Below are 22,207 nucleotides of genomic sequence, written 5' to 3'. Positions count from 1 at the left end.
AAGCATATGCAAATACAAAACGGATGCAAATCATTGAACCTTGGGTCAAGGGGACCATAAATTATATTCACAAAGCGATACATTATAATCAGACAATAGTAGAAATAGATTCAATTGATACTGTGTAATAAACAATTATTTATTTTAACTTGAAACAAATTTTGTCAAACTTACATGTTATTCATCATATTTATTTGTATGTTTCTTTGTATTGATATGAAAAAGTGGAAATAAACAAAACAAAACAAATAGCCACCATATTCTGAAAGCTTGGTAGTATGTTGCCAACACCACTGCAACCACCATCTTATCAAACACATCTTAAAGCCTATCTGCACTAGCTTGGCCAGGAGGGATTAGATCCTCCTGCAAGGTTACTGACAGGTGGTTATCTCATCAAATCAGCTCTCAATGAAAATAAGAAAAAGAGGATCATGGGTGACCAACAGGCACCGATTGGGGAAGTTTTCTATATAGAGGGAGCAAGTAGCTACAAGTATGACAGTGTGACTTTAAAACTTCTGAATCTTTATATTCCAGTTGATACCACTCCACCTGATGTTACATGCGCCATGAACATCATCCAGAGTGTGGAGCTTGGAACCCAGTCGGTACCTATTACCTACGAGGAACCCACTGCTACAGACATCTCTGGTGTGGCCATTCTGACCAGTCAGACCCACTCTCCAGGAAACCTCTTCCCCGTTGGCCAGACCACCGTTACCTACATCTTTGCCGATGGAGCAGGCAACGAGGCCGACCCTTGCACCTTCGTAATCACCATCATCGCTGGTAAGTAGCAGATTCTTGCTTTTCATCCCCCCCCAATTCACAGATGTTTTGAACAAGGAGAAATCCTTTCTTAGAATCATCATTCCCAAAGTGATGGAGGTATTCCATGAATAATGTTTCACCTCTTGAATAGAATACTTCCCTGTGCACATCAAAAATGAATGATTACTTATCTTCCATGAGGTGTTGTTGTCTAATGGATAAGTCATAGGACTGATAACTGATCACAGGGTCCGCGGATCGAGTTCCACCGCGGCACTAATGTCCTTTTGCAAGACATTAATTTACATTTGCCACTCTCCACCCAGGTGTTAAATGGGTACCGGTAGGAAGGAATTCCTTGAATGCTGTGAGCGCCGAAATCGGCTGCCTAGCAGAGCGGGGTAATATTAGAGCGCCTTGAGCACCTTGCATGGTGGATATACATATGTGCGCTATATAAATATCCGATATTATTATATGCAGTATTTGTCTGTCTTTGTGGATTTTCAATTTCATACAAAATAAATATATCTGCCTTCATTCCTTCCCTATTTTAGATGACACCACTCATCCTACCGTCGTCTGTACCAACGACGTCACACGCACCATCGAGCTTGGGAACCCCAGCGTGGAGGTCTTCTACCAGGTCCCCACCGCAACCGATATTTCTGGCACCGAGGCGGTCATCAGCAACTCCAACAATCCCGGTGATATCTTCCCCGTTGGTCAAACCACGGTGACCTACGTCTTTGCCGACGAATCTGGAAACGTGGCTCCTGCATGCTCTTTCCTCATCACTGTGAATACAAGTAAGATATTCAGAATTTTGATTGATTGATTTTATTCCATTTCATATATCAATTTTTTGCACAATAAAGAACATAGTTGACAAAGTAAGTTCAAAATTATGACATGAAACTTGAACCTACTGGAAAGCATAGCTTTTTTTTCTGTAGCATTTAGACAGGTACATGTTGTAATGGGTTGCTCTTTTGGTAACATGATGGTTAAATGAGTTTTACACAGGTAAGGTAAAGAGCAACGTTTTTATACATCATTGGATATTTTCAATGCTTTGAGCCGTTAGTCACAATTTTATGTGTAATCTTTTTTTTTTAAATTCATTTTACAGTTCCAAGTTTTTTAGAAAATGTAGATACGAATGCTAAGACATAGGTTGTACGTCTCAAAACCTCAACAATGTCCAATGAAGAAATGCTACATGCATCTGTTAGAAATTTAGGATAGTCTCTTATATGAACTTGTACTTGTAATGTTGTCAGTTAAGTCCTGACAGCTTAAGTACTAGTGGAAGGCCAACTTTTAAAAATGCAGGAAGTTGACCGATGTATTTTTAATCCTGTTCTTCTGCAGTTGACACCACACCACCTACCGTCCAGAACTGTCCTCAGGACGTCGCCGTCACCGTCGAGCTCGGCACCGCCTCTACCCCCGTCGTTTGGGGTACGCCCTCTGCTACAGACATCTCTGGAACCGCCACCATCCAGTCCCAGACCAGACAACCTGGTGATGAGTTTGGCGCAAGCACCACCACCACCGTCACCTACATCTTCGTTGATGCTTCCAACAATTTGGCTGATCCCTGCACCTTCACCGTGACAGTCAATACTGGTAAGTACATGTAGAAGTTTTAAACAGTCGTTGGTGCCATCACTTATATTATTCCAGTCATCGGATTCATTCATGCAAACAATATGTGCACCATGTGTCTACTCTATTGGGAGTTTTCCTACCAAATGGTCATCCACGAGCCCACATGTGGTTTTGCTATATTTATTTATGTGCAACACAGTTGTGTTCATTAAATTTAAAGGCCATCTGTACCAGTGTATAGGAGGGATTAGACCACCCTGCAAGTTCACTGGACATGTGGTTCAGCTCTCAATTAAGATGCGGGACCGATGAGGCATGTTTATTATATAGAGGGCGCAAGTAGCTATAAGTAGAAGCAGTGGGGCTTTAAAACTGAATACAAACCCCCTTTCAATTGCAGAGGATACGACTCCACGAACCGTCCAGAACCGCTACCAAATGGTCACCTGAGGCCACTTGTGATTTGAAATATTGATTTATGTGCCCATTAACTTTAAAACTGAATACAAACCCCCTTTAAATTGCAGAGGATACGACTTCACCATCCGTCCAGAACTGTCCAGCTGACATCGTCCGCACCATCGAGGTCAACTCGGCTACTCAGGTACCTATCACCTGGAGTCCACCAACAGCCACCGATACTTCAGGAACACAGTTCATCAGCTCGCAGACCCACAGTGTTGGCCAGTCCTTCCCTCTTGGAACAACCCAGGTCATCTACATCTTCTCCGATGCCTCAGGAAACGATGCCGACCCTTGCGCCTTCAATGTCATTATCCTTACTGGTAAGCAGCTTTTCTATCTGTATGAATGAGCCCTGCCCCTATGTATATTTATAAACAAATATAATGTACAGAAAATAAGTACGAAATTTCAGTCAAAATATGTATATATAACAGGCTAGGTAGAACAGATACTCAGATACTGAAACAAAATCCGGGATTTAGCTCACGCTGCAATCATAATTTATAAACAGTTTTCTGAACATTTTGATATCAAATACTCATTTTGGCAAAATATGGAGTTACGTCTTTGTGTCACTGACCCCTCCATATACAGTTCAGTAATAACATACTTTGAATATTTGGCTCTTACAGAGGACACAACTGCACCTGTCGTCCTGAACTGCCCCGCTGACATCACCGAGACCACACCCCTCAACTCCGGCGGTACCGTCATCACGTTCATCGTCCCGACAGCGGTGGACAACTCCAACCAGGAGCCAACTGTCTCGATCTCCAACCAACCCAACACCTTCTTCGGAACTGGAGAGACTGTCGTCACGTACACCTTCACCGATCAGGCCGGCAACCCCTCAAGCTGTTCTTTCACTGTCACCGTCATTGAAGGTAGGTTTCGGTTACATGATTTTTTTTAGACCCAGCGTGTTATGTTAATTGTAAGATTGATTTCTGGCCTTTACAGTCATAAAACATGCAGCATTTCACCATGTTGGAGTCTTTTTCAGTGTTGTCGTCATAGTAGGTTAGGTAGATTACAACTTATTTCATTCATACATTTGGATGCTAGAAACTTATTTGCTATTGCTCCAGTATTTTAACATGTAAATGAATGGCAACTGCGCATAGCAAAAGGTCTTGTGTGTATTTACCGAGCTGTGTTATATATGATACAGAAATGTGAAATGTATTACACTTTGTGTGATACAAAATACTCTTCGCTTTGCTGGGTCATATCTGAACGAGCCTTAAAATCCCTTTTTGTTTCACCCTGTAGTTGACACAGAGAAGCCTGTCATCCAGAACTGCCCAACGGTAATCAACGTCAACACCCCTCTTGGAACTGCCCTGACCCCAGTCAACTGGCCAAGCTTGCAGGTGTCGGATAACTCCGGACAGACGTCCGTCCAGTCTCAGTCGGCTTCCTCTGGAGATTCTTTCCCACCAGGAAGGACGACAGTCACCATCATCTATCAGGATCCTTCCTCCAACACCGATACGTGTCAGTTCAGCGTCATCGTTACTGAAGGTAACTATCAAAATCTTATTCAGTCGAGAAAGGTTCAGTTGTACAATCCATTATGCATAGTTTACAGAGAGGTGTCATGGTCTTGTGTATTGTTGTATTGCATTATATCAAGCAGCAAAAGCTGACTTGTATTTCCTTGTGATTAGGTCATAAAGTGGCAGTTCAGCGTCAGTGTACCATGCTGGGAGGCATTTCACAAAGCCTTTTTTCAATGACAAATGACAAAAATCAGCGACAAATTTGCTGAGTAACCAATCGGAAGCAAGGATTTCAGTAGCTTATAACAAAAACTTTAATTTGTCACTGATGAAGTTTCGTGAAACCCCCTCCTGAAGTCCACAAATGCATGCTTGGACATAACCCATTCTCCCTCTGTTTCTTCTACCCACCCAGTTGACAACGTTGTACCCGAGATCCTGTCCTGCCCATCCGACATTGTATCCGAAGTCCCAGTGGAGGCTTCCGGTTCATCAGTCACCTGGACCAGCCCTGTGGTCACTGACAACTCTGGCCTTGCCCCGACTGTGACCAGCAGCAGCATCCCAGGCAGCTTCTTCCTTCGTGGTACCACCCAGGTCACCTATACCTTCACAGATAACTCTGGAAACCAGGTGTCTTGTTCCTTCGTTGTGACGGTCATTGCCGGTGAGTACCATTGCTACAAGCTACAGTCTAACCTGTCTACAGCGACAGGCCAAGGGAAACACAAAAAAGTGGCCTTTGTAGACAGGTTCATTTAGTACATGTTTCAATAAGAAACCCATTTTCAAGGGAGACAAAAAAAATGTGCTTGTTGTAGAAAGGTGGTTTTTGTAGACAGGTGGTCACTAAAGCAGGTTCGACTATATCTTCCTTTTTGTGTGCTTCCACTTATTATTCAGTAGACCATTTCTCCCTAGGATTTGAATCCCACTTTGGCTTTTATTTTTTACTAGAAGCGTTTAATGAACTAAAATTCTGTTAGTATTATAATTATTTAGAAGCTAAATCAGAGATGTTTCGATTTCCTATGTAAATGCAATTGCCATTTCTTTAAAAATGAATCGCAGGACTTGTGTGTGTGTGTGTGTGTGTGTGCAAAGGGCTTACAGCACCTGCATGAATCACTTTGCATTCTCAAAAGGCAGGTTCCCGACATCAGTTGTGAACACACCCAACTGGTTTTTTATATCATCAATTCTTAAAGACATGTGTGAACTGGGTTATGATATATCTTTTGTGCAGAACCTTGCTAAACCAATGACAGGTCGGCCCTTCTTAACTAATGAATGCACTAATTCTTTCTTTCAGTTGATGACGTTGCCCCGGTCGTGGTCTGCCCTGAAAACAGTGTACAGACTGTCCTTGAAGGAGTCGACAATGCCTACGTAACCTTTGACCTGCCAACTGTGACGGATAACAACGGCGCCACCAACCTTGTGTCGTCAACGGCCAACAGCGGAGATGCATTCCCTGTCGGTACCACAGTCGTGACCTTCAATTATGCCGATACCAATAACAACGAAGCATCGTGTAGCTTCAGCGTCACTGTCCTTACAGGTGAGATTTGATTTCAGGAGGGATCAGTACGATCAAACAAGCTTGATTAGTTTTTCAAATTGGCAACAACATGGTGTTGTCCTCGGCAAGTAACTGTGATCACTTCCCACCTAGTTCTATCACTGTTATCTCTATTCATGTTGATCACACTGACAAGCTTATGCTAGTGCTGTTTTTTTTAATAATAGTTGTATGAGTGTAAGCTTTCAAGCTTGATTACCTATTCAAATAGGTATTGTGCAGACCGGAGCGTTTATACACGCAGTCGTCATAGGTTATACACATGTGTAGTGCAGGTTGCCGTTAGAATTAACATTCCGGGATGGAATCTAAATCATTTTCAACCTCTCGCTTGTTCTGCATTTCATGTGAGGATAAAAACCTCCACTCCATAGTATCGCTAGTATCTTCCTATTGATCATCTAAAATCAAAGAAATGTGTAGATCAGCTTTGAACGTGGTTTAAATCCATTTCCCTATCCACCACAGATACTCCATGCGCACCCAACCCTTGCTTTAACGGTGGTGCCTGCGTAGTCAACAGCTTGACCGAGTACCAATGCGTCTGTACAGAGTGCTTCACCGGCACCAACTGCGAGACCCAGCTCAACGCCTGTGACGCCAACCTCTGCCAGAACGGTGCCGCCTGTATGGCTTACGAGGGATCCTGCGATAGCTACTTCTGCGAGTGTCCGTCCTGCTTCGTGGGTGTCTACTGCGACGTGCCTGTGGATGCCTGTGACAATCACCAATGCCAGAACGGAGCTGCCTGCGTCCTGGATGATAACACCTGTCTGACCTACACCTGCTCTTGCCCACTGTGCTACACTGGACAATACTGTCAGGCCAGTAAGTTTGAAGTTGATTTGTTCCACATTTTACATCGAAAACAGTTTTTTTTTGTACAAGCATATAGATTTCACACACAAAAACAATGCACATTGTGGGGAGCCTAAATAAAAAGCATAGCTTGTATGTGAAAAGGCTCCCGTACTGATTAACACAATATACCAGGTCTGAATTTAAAAGGTATTATAAGAGGCGAAAACGGAGTAGTATAGTATGAGATTCTAGAGACGTACAAGGAGAGTGAATTTGAGAAGAAAAGAAAAATAGAATAAAGAGTAAAGATCTTTCCATTATAAGCATAACTTGGCAGAGATTGTTTGCTGTTATGCTTTAATCTGTTCTTGTGATGTTGTACGAACACTCCAGTGTAGGCTTTTAACACCATATCTTAACACCTTGTTCTTTGTACAGAGGTAGATGCATGCGACAATAACCAGTGTCAGAATGGCGCTGCCTGTGAGGCTGTAGGAGAACTGTGTACTGAATACACCTGTCAGTGTTCCGGTTGCTTCACTGGAGATCTCTGTGATGAAGGTAAGAATGTCGACGCCTTAATCAAGAACCTTTGTCAACCCCTCTAGATTCGTACCTAATAGATCGGTTTACTTCTTGCTATGTCAGGCAATCATCAAGGAAACTTTTACGTTAAGAACCCCTTCGTTACAAAATTATACATAAAATTTGAACATGTTAATTAGTTAAGCGTTCTATTGATTGAGAATCTGATGCTCCTCTGCAAGGCTTGTTACAGTAAATAGCTTTATCATAATAAATATGAAATGTAAGATTCCTTGTTTGAATATAGAAAAGAAAAGTTTTTAGAACGAGAAAAATAATTTTGCAATATTGGCATATTATACAATTTACTTTATTTATGAACCATTCCCTTCACATATGTATACTTTTGTTTATCATCAGTGCGTGATCCATGCAGCCCCAGCCCATGTCTGAACAATGCTCAGTGTAACGTCCTGGGTGACAACTGTTACTCATACACCTGCGAGTGCGTTGGATGCTTTACTGGATTCAACTGCGAAGATCGTAAGTAAACCTTGGCTCAACGTTCTTGAATTTGACTTAGAAACGTTTTGTCAAAGTGTTGTAATAGTTTGGAAAGCATAGGGAAGGTAGATAATGCCCTACTTAACAATTATGTGATATTTCATCTTTTGATGCACCTTGATCTGATTTCATGTGGATTTGGCATCTAATAAATCTTTTATTACAATTAAAACGCCACCATCTACTGTTACAATCAAATTATTAAACATGATCAATATAAGATCAATATTCCTCAATATTCCTTAATGATTATATTTAAATTATATACCATTGTATTTTTCCTCAGCTATCACATCACCATGTGAGAACAGCCCATGTCAGAATGGCGGAGTCTGCTCAGCAATTGCTGGAGTGTGCTCTGGATACCAATGTACATGTCAAAATGGATTCGCAGGGGTGAACTGTGAGGATGGTAAGTGTCTGACAGTTCTGTTTGTCTGTTTCTCTCCCTCTCTCTTTCCCCTCTCAGGGCCCTTCCCTCTCTTTCCCCTCCCTTTGTCCCTCTCTTTGTCCCTCTCTCTCCTCTTTCTGTTCCCTCCCTGCCTGCTCCTCTCTCTCTCCTCTCCCTCCCTCTTCCCCTCAATTTATCACTGTTTATACTTTTTCAATCATTTGGACATATTTTCCAATGTTGCCCATCTTTTTCTAAAGGCATAAGACTTTACAATGTACACTTTTCTTGGAACTAACCTGTTAATGACTAAGGTTATATTGATCTAATTTCCAAATGTGTTAGTTATTAAAATCAAACCAAATGGATAATAAATTCTTCAATTTGGATTTAATAAGTTAAGCTCAACTAATTGAAATCCCTTCCTCTCTTTGTAGTCACCATCGTCAACACCAATCCATGCAACAACTTCCCATGTGCCAACGGTGCCACGTGCGTCAACATTGACTCCAACGACTACACCTGTCTGTGTAGAAGTGGTTACACTGGAATCAACTGCCAGACTCCTACAGGTAAGATGCTGACAGTTGTACCTTGGTACTCTGTCTGAACGCAACCACCTAGCAATATAGGGTGGTGTTCTTTAAATTGTGCCAGGACTAAGTCCAGACTAAACAAAAATTTTAGTTCATACTTTTTTGGAATGCTTGGTTTCATCTTCCTCCAATATTCATGACAAAGATAATCTACCAAAGACTTTGATGAAAAGAGTATGGAATACCACCCATATTGTTTTGTTAATCTTATCAGGTTTTGTACTAGGCATTGATTATCGAGGATCAAAATTTACGTACATTGCATTTGCTCTTAGTTTAACCCAGTAATCTGAGAACGTTTCCTCTCTTCCAACAAGTTTCTAATATTCTTTCTACTATATCTGTTGTAATCTAGCCAACGCTCCAGGTCAGGACCCATGCAACTCTTCACCATGCCAGAACGGAGCCACCTGTGTGAACAGCTACGATAGCAACACCGGAACTAACTTCTATCTACCCCAGTACACCTGCATCTGTGAGACAGGATACACTGGACCAAACTGTGGATCTACCACAGGTAAGCATTGACATTGTCCAATCTACCACAAGAGCTAGAGAGGACAGGATTAGACGTGTATTTTTCTATTTTTTGTTGAAATAAATATTTATCCAGATAACATCATACATAAATACTTAATACTTAATCACATGTTTAAATGAGATCAAATAATATTTCCTGTAAATCAGTAATTATCTTCCTCCACTTAGTAGTATTTACATCTGTTGTCTTAGTTTATTTTCCTCTACTTCTAGTCTGTATTTTAACATAAACCAAAAGTATTTGCTTATTATTTTCGTTGCTACATATTTATTGAATTGTAATAGTAAATCAATATATTTTCCTCTGCGCCATAAAAACCATATACAACACTTGTGTATGAATAATGCATTAAAGTCTACCAATCGGAAAGAAACATTTTGTGTTGTATGTTATTAGTAATTCCATGTCGTAATACTTTATTTGAAATACATGTACGAGCTTCAAATATTACTACTGTGAAGAGAGTTTTCAAATATGCTCTCAATTAAGATAAAAGACTACTTGGCACATGCGTAAGTGCTAGCATAAAGCAGACCCCAAGTTCTACTTGGGTTCTGTGTGCATTGTTATATATTTTTGGTTCCTTTGGTTATATCATTTTTAATCTATTGAAGTCTTGCTGTTCGTATCTGCAGTGTATTAATTTATGAACGACGGGCGAAAATAATGCCAGGATAGTGCCAGGAGTGTCACTGCGTGACAAAGCGACAGACATGATAGACCTTAGTCAAACAGACCTAGACCAATGAAGGCAGGTTTTAATGGATTAATCATTACGTTTTATTGTTTTCTCTACAGCTGCCAATCCATTATTGGATGTATGTACCATTGGTACTGAGTTGGCCTGCCAGAATGGTGGAGCATGTAAGAACATGTATCAGAGCTTTTCACAGGACATGGATTACTATTGTGATTGCCCTATTGGATGGACTGGACATACTTGTGAAACGCCATGTAAGTACAGCTTTCCTCCTATCTCTCTCTCTCTGCCTCCTCTTTCTTCCTCTCTCTTTTCTCCTCTTCCCCTCTCTCTCTCTCTCACTTCTCCTCTCTCTCTCTCTTCTCCTCTCTCTCTCTCTCTCCTCTTCTCTCTTTTTTTATCCCACTTTGTTCTGTTTTCCTTACATATCTTTTTTTCCTTTCCTCACATTCTTTTCTTTTACCTCCTGATATTATCCGTTTTCCCTTGGTTTCTTTTTATGCTTTCTGTTTTTTTCTTCTCTGTATCTTTACCATTTTGAAAAAGATTCTATTCAGAAAGGAGAAATCACTGTTCAGGAAAATAATTAAATTGTCTTGTATTCATTCAGCAACGACGTAAATCAAGCTAGTACTACATTCATATACAAAAGGGAAAAATTGATTGAAAACACTTTTGGAAATTGTTCAATAATATTGAGGCGTATCGGAGCTAGTTTGCTCTTTTTTTCGCTAAGTATGCTGTACTGTTGCCTTGAAATTCATGCAATGATATAAGATTATCTTTGTATTTTCCAGCTGCCAACCCATGTGCCAGTGGTCCATGTGAGAACGGTGGTATCTGCAATCCCTCCAACACCTACTTCGAATGTGACTGCCCAGCCGGTTTCTTCGGAACTACCTGCGAGGTCGCCCAGGGTAAGTCAACCATGCTTTACATCTTGTTCCCTCATGAAATGGCAATCGGCTAAAAATGCTGCACAATTTTCTTATTCGGATATGAATGGAGAGTGAAAAAGAAAAAGGTGGGCATAACTAAGGTCCTTAGGTGTATTTATGTATGAAGATGGTATTTTGTACTGGACACTGGCCCTGATTATTATAGAGTTTTGTCATATTTTTCGGATGGCATGAATACTGGTATACTGGTGATTTGGACACGAACCATACATTTTTGTAACAACGGTCTTGTTGTTGCAGGCCTTTGATATTGACCTTTGCCATCAACCTCTTATGTGGAGCCACTAATACATTGAATTGAACAACTTGAATAATAATTTACACCATGGAGAGGCTGACTATTTAAACTTCTTGACAGGATGGTAAAGCAGAATTCTTGAAAGAAGACATGCCTTATTTATGGGACCACAAATGATAATATAAAGGTCCTTTAAAAGCACCTTGTGGCACACACATATTTTGACCAACTACTGCATCATCTATGTACAGGTGACAATGAACCACCAACCATCACCAACTGTCCCGAGGACATCACCCGTACCATCTCATCTGGAAGCGGTATCTCAGTCTCATGGCTCGAGCCAACCGCTACAGATGCCGGCACCACGCAGCGTTTCCTGCGATCTCACGTCCCTGGATCTTTCTTCCAGTTGGGAGACACCGCTGTCACCTACGTCTTCTCTGATAACAGCGCAAACCTGGCTAGATGTTCCTTCTTTGTCACTGTCACATGTAAGTGGAAAATTCCTGATTGTACACATTTATTTAAGAAAATCATGTTCGAAATTTCACACAATAAAAAAATAAAAACAGCTGGTAAAGCTCACTGCCCATCTTTTGGCCAGAAATATTTGTGTGATACTTAATCAGGAGTTAAAGTCTACTCTTCTTGGTGCAAACATACACCGTTGATATATTCTTAGATGGGATGTGTTGCCCATGGCACAGAAGCAATTTGGCATGACTGAACTAAATTAAAAACACTTGGCAATACATCATCCCTTTTTAATCTTTCTATCCACAGTGACAGAGACCGACAACGTCCCACCTGTCGTCCAGAACTGCCCATCCACCACAGTCGCCCAGGCCACCGGAGGTAGCACCAACGCCCAGGTATCCTGGATCGAGCCCTCAGCCACCGATGACAGCGGAACCGCCGTCAGGGTCTCCAACAACTACAGCCCTGGCCAGAGCTTCCCAGTGGGTGAAACTGTTGTTGCCTACACCTTCACCGATGATGCAGGAAACCAGAACACTTGTACTTTCTCCGTCAGGGTTGTTGGTAAGTATTCTTTCCCTTAGACAGGGAAACATGTGAGAAATATTTTTATTAGCATAATGTATCAGTAAAATGTGTTAGTAGGTACATACCTATTCTTCAGGGATACCTTGAATCTTAAATGTTCTATTTGTGTAGAAATTAAGATATTCACTCTTATTTCTGTGCTTAGATCTTTCCTGATCAAACTTCACTATCAGAATAGCAAAATGCAGCGACTCTAAAAGCCACTGATTATAAAGAAACTAATGAAGAAATCTGTCTGTAAATTTGAAGTTTATTCTTAGTGATTGATGACACTGGCTAGACAAATAAAAGTGTCAAATTCTCAGTTGAGAAGCAGAGATTATGTGTCTTTGACTTGACCGATCTCTCCTGTTCTTGTTCTTTACAGTTGAGCTCATCAACCAGTCCCCGACCGTCACCTTCTGCCCCTCCGGCTCGCTTGTCTACTCGACCCTAGGTGCTGACGAAGTTGTTGTCAACTTCCCCGCACCCACCGCCGTCGACGACTCTGGTTTCTCACCATCAGTCAACTCTAACTACCTTCCTGGCCAGTCCTTTGCTGTAGGATCCTACACAGTGACCTATACTTTCACCGATAACGCTGGCTTGACCAGTGACTGTACCTTCAACATGCAAGTTGTCTGTAAGTTGTACTTCTTCCCCACTATTCCTGTCAAACCACCTGTCAAACCACCTGTCAAACCAGTCTATTAAGGTCACACAAGGGAAACCGAGTATTAAAGTGGCCTTCATAGACAGGTTCTACAACATACATTTTCTTTCCCAAGTGAGACCAACTACATCACCTCTATAGTCGTATGGCCTTTATAGAGAGGTTGCCACTAAGAAGGGATGGACTGTATTTCATGAAATCAGTTTCCTTTCATTCCAAGTCGGGAAATTACAAATTTGAGAGGAAAATATCAGGAAAAATAGTTGGTTTCGTAACATTCTGATTAAAGAATATCTGTTAGTTATCTCTTGCACAACTTGCAAGTGTTCGAGGGCAAATTCTTCAACTTCCATTTTCACAGAAATATTGGATAATGACGAGGATTAAATTGATGAGAAATATCTCATTCTGTCATTCGTCTTTCTCTCGCAGCTGGAGGTGACGTAAGGCCACCCACCATCTCAAACTGCCCTGAAGGCGCCGTCACCGCCCTTGCCGCAGCCAGCGCCACAGGCGCCTCCGTATCTTGGACAGTCCCTACTGCTTCCGACGAGTCCGGCTCCGTGAGCTCCACCAGCAACTACAGCCCTGGAGCAGTCTTCCCGATCGGTACCACGACAGTGACCTACACATTCACCGACCTTGCAGGAAATGAAGCTAGGTGCCTCTTCAATGTCATTGTTACAGGTAGGTCTCAAACTTCAGTTTTATTTGTACACTCTCATCAAATCAACAATCAAAATTAACTTGTTGAATACCAGGAAAAAGAAATTGTTTTCTGTAGCAGAAATACACGTATACTAATTATTTAAAATTTCTAACATTTGTACTTTGCTTTGATTGCTGAAAAGTCCAAACATTGGAGTGTATTTTCTATCTATGCCTTATCTGCAACCTTGTGCTTGACACGCAAATGCAGATTCAACCGGTTTGGTAGGCCTAAAGTTATTTATCTTAATTGATTTATTTGCCATTTTATTATTCATTTGAAAATTTTGAATTCAATCATGCACCCTCAAGGATGTTTCTATTCAATCCCTGTATCAAGAACATTTATTCCTGCATCTATTGAAACAAAATTAATATCGGGGTAGACTTTCCCTTTAAAGATGACTTTTTTATTTAAAAATGTTCTCTCTCCAGGAACCAACGTGAACGAGACCCCTGCACCATCTAACCTAAACCTTTCCCCTGGCACCAGCACCATCACAGCAACCTGGTCGCCGCCCAACGGTGCTTTCAACAGTTACCAGATCACCGTCAGCGGTGGTTCCACTGTCAACACCGAGACCCTACCGCAATCCTCCAGCTCTTACACGATCACTGGCCTCAACCCTGCTACCTCTTACACTGTCACTCTGACCGCCAACGGCAACACTGGACCTAGCAACGCCGTATCAGCATCGACTACAACCAGTCCAGGTATGTGCTATATTTACCTCTTTGTAAGGCTTCATGGTGTGGTAAAAAGCTGCACAAAAAAAGAAGCTTTTTTAAACTTGTAAATCAATGTGGTAATATCAAGAGGGTAAACAAATTTATTCATGAAACGCCTTGAATAAGTCTAAAATGTGTGAAGTGGGAAGACTTCTCCATGTGTAAAAGATCTTTTGATATTTAGGGTTATTTGTACCATGTGCTTACTACGAACTGGAACCCGTTTCACAAAGCTTTTTTTCATTGACAAATGACAAAAATCAATGACAAATCTATGACAAATCTGTTGATAACCAATCAGAAGCAAGGATTTCAGTAGCTGATAACAAAAACTGTCATTTGTCACTAATGACAAGTTTTGTAAAACGCCCCCTGGTGTATTGCATCATCAATTGATCTCTTTCACATCAATTTCTGCCTTTACAGAGCAAGGCCAGCCACCTTCATCTCCATCCAACATCCGCCTTTCCCCCAACGAGAACTCTGTCGTCGTCTTCTTTGATGCCGCCTCTGGGGACATCACTGGCTACTCCATCGGTCTTGGTACCACATCCAGCGCCAATGACGTGACGGCTACCCTCTCCCCCGGGTCAACTGGGTATACCTTCAGCAACCTGGCACCTGACACCCTCTACTTCGTCTCCCTCCAGGCTTTCAACAACTTTGGCTCGAGCCAGTCCGTTGTGGAATCCATTACAACCTGTAAGACATAGTTTTGGGGTTTTAATTTTAAAAATGTAAAACAGTTTGCTAGTCAACTGGTTTGTTATGATTTATCAACAGACACAGATATTACTTTACCTTACATGAAATTGAATTGAATTAATAATTTGTAAAGGGCAAAATAATGCCTAAACAATATGTTCCCAAGTTTCTAAATTCCCCTTTTATAACGTCACTCTTAATTTGGATAGTACACAAACTGAGATGTGTAGGACATGTCACAGTGCAGTCAAAACTCTGGAATTGAATCCTTGTGTAGGTGTTTGTCTCCTATGCCTAAAAATTAACAACCAAAGTTATTGTTACCTAGTGAAGAGACTTGCTAGTTAATAATTTATACCTTGCCTTAATCCACTCGTCCATTAGCAATTTTTTTGGTAGCCTTAAGGACATTACTGTAACACAGAGTTGATGCCTATGTGGCTCCAAACGGACAGTAAACATGTATTCTAAGATCACTACTCTTTCCGCTCACATTATCTTCTCATCTCGTCTTTTCAGCCAATGTTGTCGTCCCAGGATCTGACATTGTAATCGCCAACTGCCCTGTAGCACTCGCTGCATCTCTGCCCTTCGGAACCTTTGCCTTCGTAGACTGGGAAGAACCCACCGCCACCTCTTCTGTTGGTGCCGTCACCCGGGTGGGCGGGCCATTCAGCCCCAGCGGTTTCTTCCAGCTTGGCGTCACTCCAATCATCTATGAGTTCGAAGATGTCAACGGGAATTCCGCCACCTGCGCGTTCTCAATCTATGTTACCGGTGAGTTAATTTCTTTCCCTTGATAAACGGGTGCTTGGATAGACCCGTGCTTTAATAGATACGGTCAATTTTGTCTAAGCCCACCAAAGGGAAACAGGAAGTGGCCACTGTAGACAGGTAGCCTTTTTAGACATATCCTTCAACACACATCTCTCAAGGTTGACAAATTTTTTCTCCAGAATTTATTTTGTTGAAATGTAAGAGTAAGATTAGGGTTGGAATTGGGTTCAAGGTTAGTTCTTTTAACTAAGTGAACATTAGATAAAGTTCTTTGTCCATTGTTGAACCCACTTTTTCACTTTATGTAATATCTCGGGCCTAATTTTCATTGCATTAATAAATAAAATTTCATCTGAATTTGACCTCCATCACAGACGGCAGCGACACTACTGCCCCAGAGATCACATTCTGTCCCAGCAACGTCTTCGTCCAGGCTGCGTCAGGTGCCAGCAGTGCTACGGCCTCCTGGGACGTCCCTACCGCTACCGATGCCTCAGAACCCATCACAGCAGTCAGCAACTACTCGCCTGGTGATTCCTTTGACGTTGGTACTTACCTGGTCTTCTATAACCTTATCGATAGTGCTGGTTTCTACTCGACCTGCAGCTTTGAGGTCACTGTCACTTCAAGTGGAGGTTAGTGATTGTCCTTCCTTTAACCTGTTGACTACTGCATTATCTAATTCCCATAGACTTAACACAGAGACTACCAGGTTCCAGTAAGCAATGGGTTAATGATTCTAAATATTTATTTTTGGTGTGTACGACATTATTGTGAATCCTTGCTGGCAAGCCATTTGAAATTACCCATTATGTATAGAGTACCGATGTGTGACGTCATACTGGCCAAGTTGTCAAGGTTGCTGGTTCCAAATTTGTGCTTAACAAATGATATGGTGGTCACAGCAGTGCCAAACACTAAATTTGCCCTGCTCTAGCTTGTTGTTTGAATGATTTTACAGTGAATCTCATAGACAGGCTCTATTTAGAACCAGTATTTAGTAACCTGGACGACAAGTGATTATGACGTTAGCACTTTATTACAGCAACTGTTTGGTTCAAATTCTTCCACATGTTGCTAGTTAAGTAGTCTGTTTCGTGAGCAGTTTGACATCTGACATCATTTTTATCCAATTTCTTGATCACAGTGGTCATCGACAGGGAGAACCCCGTCCTGAACGGCTGTCCAACCAACATCGTTGCCAACGCCAGCCCTGATAGCTCGACCACTGTGGTTTCATGGCTTGCTCCTGTGGCATCAGACAACTCTGGCTCCGCTACCCTGACGGTCAACCGACCACCAGGCAGTTCCTTCGCTATTGGATCTACCCAGGTCACTTACACGGCTACCGATCCCACTGGGAACTTTGTCACCTGCAGCTTCGACATCATTGTCTTGTCTTCCGGTGGTAAGTCCTGTAGAGACTCCTGTAATTGATTCTTGATGGAGTAATCCCTAACAGCTCCCTCAGGAAGATACTGGGATGATGTAAGTGAGATTATTGGCTGCAATGAGTGCCATATAGTGCAGAAATGGTGTGTGGACAAAGCACTACAGTAAATTCCTTAACACATGTACTCTTACAAGTCCACCATGTGTAATGTCCTACATTAGGTGGCTTAGTGAAATGGAGGGGCACAAAAAGATGCATCTGCAATGCAGGAGGCATGATAGGTAACATTAAGCCAAATCAAGGTAATACATGTATTTATCAGCTCAATACCCCCAAGATGTGGTTCTACCTTTGTGTGATAAACTGATTATTTTCAACAATTATGCATTTTGCGCTCCGGACACTCTTTTCATGCCACTTCATTTCGCTACGCTACCTTAACATAATTCTAAACCTTAATTCTGGAGCAAAGAAACCTAACACTAAACCTATTCTGGAGCAAATTCACAATAGTCTTTGATTTTCATTTCGTACCTGTTTTGTGCATAATTGCATGTGTGGCAAAGCTCTTAATATTATTTTCATAAACTGTTTGTTTTTCCTCAGACAACACAGCTCCAGTCCTGTCCAACTGTCCTTCAGACCAAACCGTATTTGCCTCTCAAAATGCCCAAGGCGCTGTAGCTACATGGTCAGCACCGACTGCTTCTGATAACTCTGGTGACTTCGTGTCGATCAATAGTGACTTCAGCTCCGGAACCGTATTCCCGATCGGCGTGAGCACGGTGACCTACACTGCTACGGACAGCTCAGGCAACCAAGACACTTGCCAGTTCTCTGTTACAGTCATAGGTCAGTAAATGTTGATTTGTCAGCAATTTCTGCCCTTAAGTAGCTCTTCGGCATGTCCAAAGTGTGTTGTGCTCTCCTGCGAATACCTACATGTACCTTTTACTATTTACATTCATTCGGGGTAGGCGTCTATGGGCATCCATCTTCTTCCGAGTCTGTGCATAGCACAGTATTGTAAATAATTACGTGGTAAGGCTTTAATCTTTTCCAAGGAGGATGATCCTTGGCTCACATGGAACCTGTCCGTCCTGTATTCCCCCCTCACCAGACTGGTGGGGGTTCAAGGCTTAGTAGCAGATGACTTGACCTACAGGTTGTTCTGGCTTACAGGTTGACCAGTAGCAGGTATAATTGTAGATAACCTGACCAGGGCACCGTCTTATAAAGAGTTGATATCAATGGTACTCAAGAGATGGGAGACTGAAAACATGGGATTGATTGGAGGACTAGACAGGGGCCCTGACCTGCGCTGTACTAAAACCCATGTGACTATGTGACATTACACTATTTGACCACATGAACCTCCAGGGACACCAACTCATTCATTCACTATTGACCCTTACTTTACAGGTGCTACTGACAACCTTGGCCCAGTCACCTCCAACTGCCCCACGTCCCAGACTGTCAATGCTGCAGTAGGAGCCAGCTCTGCCGTCGCCACCTGGAGCGAACCCATCTTTACCGATGCCTCGGGTGTGGCCACCGTCACCAGCAACTTCGTCTCTGGCTCCTCTTTCGCCATTGGCACCAGCACCGTCACTTACACAGCAACCGATTTCCTCGGCAACTCTGGAGAATGTTCCTTCAATATCTTTGTCAATACCGGTATGTAAGCTTCCATTAAACGCAGAGACGAAATCTAGGCTCTGTCTTATATGAATTTAGGAGCACTAGTAGAAGTAAACTCCACTGCATAACATGTTTAGGAGGAGGCTATACATCTGTCTGTAAAATGTATTGCAACTCAACTGAGTTTTATAGTAATTGCAACTCTGTGCATGCAAAAGATATGTAAGTTAGCATAGGGTTGGGTCGTTAGAAAGACAGAACCATGGGGTGTAATTGGTAGGAGTTAAAAGGAGACATTAATTATAATTATTTTGTTGGTACCATAGACACATAGACATATGCTTAGTACTGATAGGGGGAAAAGTGTAAAGGCGATATGCCATTTAAAGAGATATTCTTGCTTCATTATGATTCATCCAGGAACGGACGGAACTCGACCAACCTTCCTCAACTGCCCAAGCAACATCGACGTGACCGTCCCCTTCGGTAGCAGTGGAACTTCCGTCACCTGGACCGAGCCCATTGCTGTGGACAACAGTGGTGTAGCCAACAGTGTGGTCTCTCAGAGCCCTGGATCTTTCTTCGCCGTGGGAGCCACTAACGTGGTGTACACCGCCACAGACCTAAGCGGCAACACTGGAACCTGCTCTTTCTTTGTCACCGTCTCAGGTAGGTCGGAACTTGTGTTTGGAGGAGAGTGTGGGTGAAAGGAAAGAAAGGTAGAAGCAAAACTGTTGAATATTTTAGAAACCTTGGATACATATACATGTGTTAAAGTGTACCAATCACCGGAAAAAAAGATAATCTTATGCATCGCTGGAATATATAAGATCAGTGAAACAAAAATTTCTAGGTATTTTACAGAATAAAGGAGTATGACTTTGAAGACAAAGTGTAACAAACAAACCCATAGAACGGAGTGCGCACGATACTGAAGTCCAACTTTGGTTCTATGTGTGCCCTATTCAAGTGTATTCTTGCTACCGAAAGTCTATTGAATCAGCTGTTACATGAGCATATCTCTACCTTCAATTTACCAGGACATGGCAACTTGATTTGATAAAAACTATCATTTCTGAGTAGAAAGTACATATTGGGTTTCATATAAGGATTGTTGGTACCGTACATCTCCTTAGTCGGCCAGATCTGCAAGACTAACAATCCTCTCTAAACATTACTGTCTTTCAGAGGAGGCACTTGTTGATGTGACTCCACCAGAACTTTTCAACTGCCCTACCGGAATCTCTGCCACCGCAAACCCTGGCTCATCCTTCGCCGCCGTTACCTGGACTCCTCCCACTGCGACAGATAACCTTGGAGTCCCCGCTGTCTCTAGCAACTTCCCGTCGGGCTCGTCCTTCCCAATCGGCACCACCTTGGTTACCTACACCGCTATCGATAACTTCGGTAACGATGCCTCCTGCAGCTTCAACGTGGTCGTCTCCTCCGGCACCAGCAATTCCGCACCAATCGTCACCTTCTGCCCCAATAATGGACAGATCTATTTCACTGCACCCGCTTCCAACAGCGTCATTGTCAACTTCGCTCCACCCACTGCGACGGACGACTCTGGATCCGTCACATCGACCTCCTCCAACCTACCAGGAGATGAGTTCCCTGTTGGAGTGAACACCGTCACCTACACCTTCAGCGATGATCAAGGACTTACAGCAAGCTGTAGTTTCTCATTTGAAGTCCAAGGTAAACCCCATGTCTGTAACCACACTACAGTCTAATCTGGCTTAGCAGCCACCTCTCTTAAGTGCCACTTTCTCTATATGGGTCTTTATAGGCAGGGCTCGACACCAACATGCACCCGGGACACATGGCCACTCAAAATCTGAATCTGGACTCCCAAAAATTCCAGTTTTATACATAGGGGTCTCGCATACAGGATCAATTCGGAACCCCTTCCAGAAAGATTGGTGTGGATCGAGCCCTGTTAAAGGTGTACCAAGTATTAGGCAGCTGTGAACGTAATTTGACATCCAAACTATTGGTTCACTTGACGTTTGGTCGACCCAAGCTCTGAGGGGCATATTAACTCTAAAAAGGAATGCTTCCAAGAGAGTGAAGAATGTGCACTTTAATGTGCAGAATAGTAATTGAATCCAGTGACCTGGGTAATAATGATACTGTAAGCACTTTGGTCAGCTAATGGTAAAGTGCTTCAAAAGGAACAGGCAAAATTATTATGACAGTCAAACCTGTACATAAAGACAACTTGTCTTTAAAGATAAGATTTCATGTTTCCCTTGAGCTGTCTTTATGTACAGGTTACACTGTATTATCATAATCATTGTCATGTATTTGTGTGTTTTTGCAGTTGGTGCCAACCCGTGTTCCAGCAACCCATGCGCTCCCAGTGAACAGTGCTTCTACATCCCATCCCGATTCCTGTGTATCGCCAACGGCAGGAGGAGGAGAGAAGCAGAGATGCTCGACCTTAGCGGTAAGAACCTGTCCTCTTTCTATCTTGGACGTTCATCCATCAGACATGGGCCTTGTTTCATAAAACCTTTTTATCAATGATAAATCGTGCATATATAATAACAAAAATTAAAATGAGATCAAACATAAGGTCAAACATAAGATCAAACAAAACAACAAACAAACAAAGAATAAAATGGTGTGCACCTCTTTTGACCGACTCACAACTGCATAATAGCATTTATGAATTAAAAAGGTGCGTTTTCAGTAAGGACTTAAACTGGTCAAGAGAATGAGTATTATGAATATGCGCTGGTAATTTATTCCAAAGGATAGGGGCATTTACTGAAAAAGATTGATCGCTATATTTCGTAACAGAACGAGGTCCAAGGGTTAACTGCAAGGTTGATGATCGAAGAGGTCTTAAAGAACTAAAAGAACGTAAGGAAATCAAATCAAATGTAATGATTTCAGTAGCTTAATATAGCAGTTACTGTAACTCGTCATTGATAACAACTTGGAACATCTAGTTGCTCTTTCATGGAAGGCCTTGACAGCCTGGTGGGGCATCAGCAAAAATTATCATTCATTAAGTTTGCATGCCATTGAATTAATTATATCGACTATGGAATTTGTTCTCGACTTTGCTCTTATACACCTATTTTTCATGTGCAAAAGCAAAGATTTGTAGTTTGTATCTTTTATTTGAATGTTTTATACTGATGTTGCCTATTTTTCTGTATACAGACATCTGCCCCTGCCAGAATGGTGGTATGTGTCTCCTAGACGACGCCACATCCTCGGCCACCTGTGAATGCCCTATTGGATACGCTGGTGTGCTCTGCGAGATGG

At 42.2% G+C, this 22,207-nt stretch overlaps 1 protein-coding gene across 1 annotated transcript in view; it reads left to right on the top strand.

Annotated features, from left to right (window-relative positions):
- LOC373362 (hyalin) overlaps positions 1-22,207 on the top strand; it is a 71,586-nt gene that overhangs the window by 47,674 nt on the left and 1,705 nt on the right. The window contains 31 exon segments of the mRNA XM_030989442.1: positions 541-792; positions 1,332-1,583; positions 2,149-2,406; positions 2,916-3,173; positions 3,486-3,737; positions 4,126-4,377; positions 4,771-5,022; positions 5,668-5,916; positions 6,406-6,765; positions 7,177-7,299; positions 7,684-7,806; positions 8,114-8,239; positions 8,656-8,790; positions 9,170-9,331; positions 10,154-10,309; positions 10,853-10,972; positions 11,504-11,746; positions 12,039-12,296; positions 12,688-12,942; positions 13,405-13,659; positions 14,116-14,394; positions 14,836-15,111; positions 15,634-15,891; positions 16,266-16,526; positions 17,039-17,299; positions 17,891-18,136; positions 18,707-18,961; positions 19,346-19,594; positions 20,114-20,626; positions 21,252-21,377; positions 22,103-22,207. Coding sequence (XP_030845302.1) covers positions 541-792; positions 1,332-1,583; positions 2,149-2,406; positions 2,916-3,173; positions 3,486-3,737; positions 4,126-4,377; positions 4,771-5,022; positions 5,668-5,916; positions 6,406-6,765; positions 7,177-7,299; positions 7,684-7,806; positions 8,114-8,239; positions 8,656-8,790; positions 9,170-9,331; positions 10,154-10,309; positions 10,853-10,972; positions 11,504-11,746; positions 12,039-12,296; positions 12,688-12,942; positions 13,405-13,659; positions 14,116-14,394; positions 14,836-15,111; positions 15,634-15,891; positions 16,266-16,526; positions 17,039-17,299; positions 17,891-18,136; positions 18,707-18,961; positions 19,346-19,594; positions 20,114-20,626; positions 21,252-21,377; positions 22,103-22,207 — 7,170 coding nt within the window.

This window comes from Strongylocentrotus purpuratus, unplaced genomic scaffold (genome assembly GCF_000002235.5).
Source record: "Strongylocentrotus purpuratus isolate Spur 01 unplaced genomic scaffold, Spur_5.0 spur5_scaffold_18, whole genome shotgun sequence".
In the NCBI taxonomy this organism is placed as follows: Eukaryota; Metazoa; Echinodermata; class Echinoidea; order Camarodonta; family Strongylocentrotidae; genus Strongylocentrotus; species Strongylocentrotus purpuratus.
This window is presented reverse-complemented; position numbering and strand designations above follow the sequence as displayed.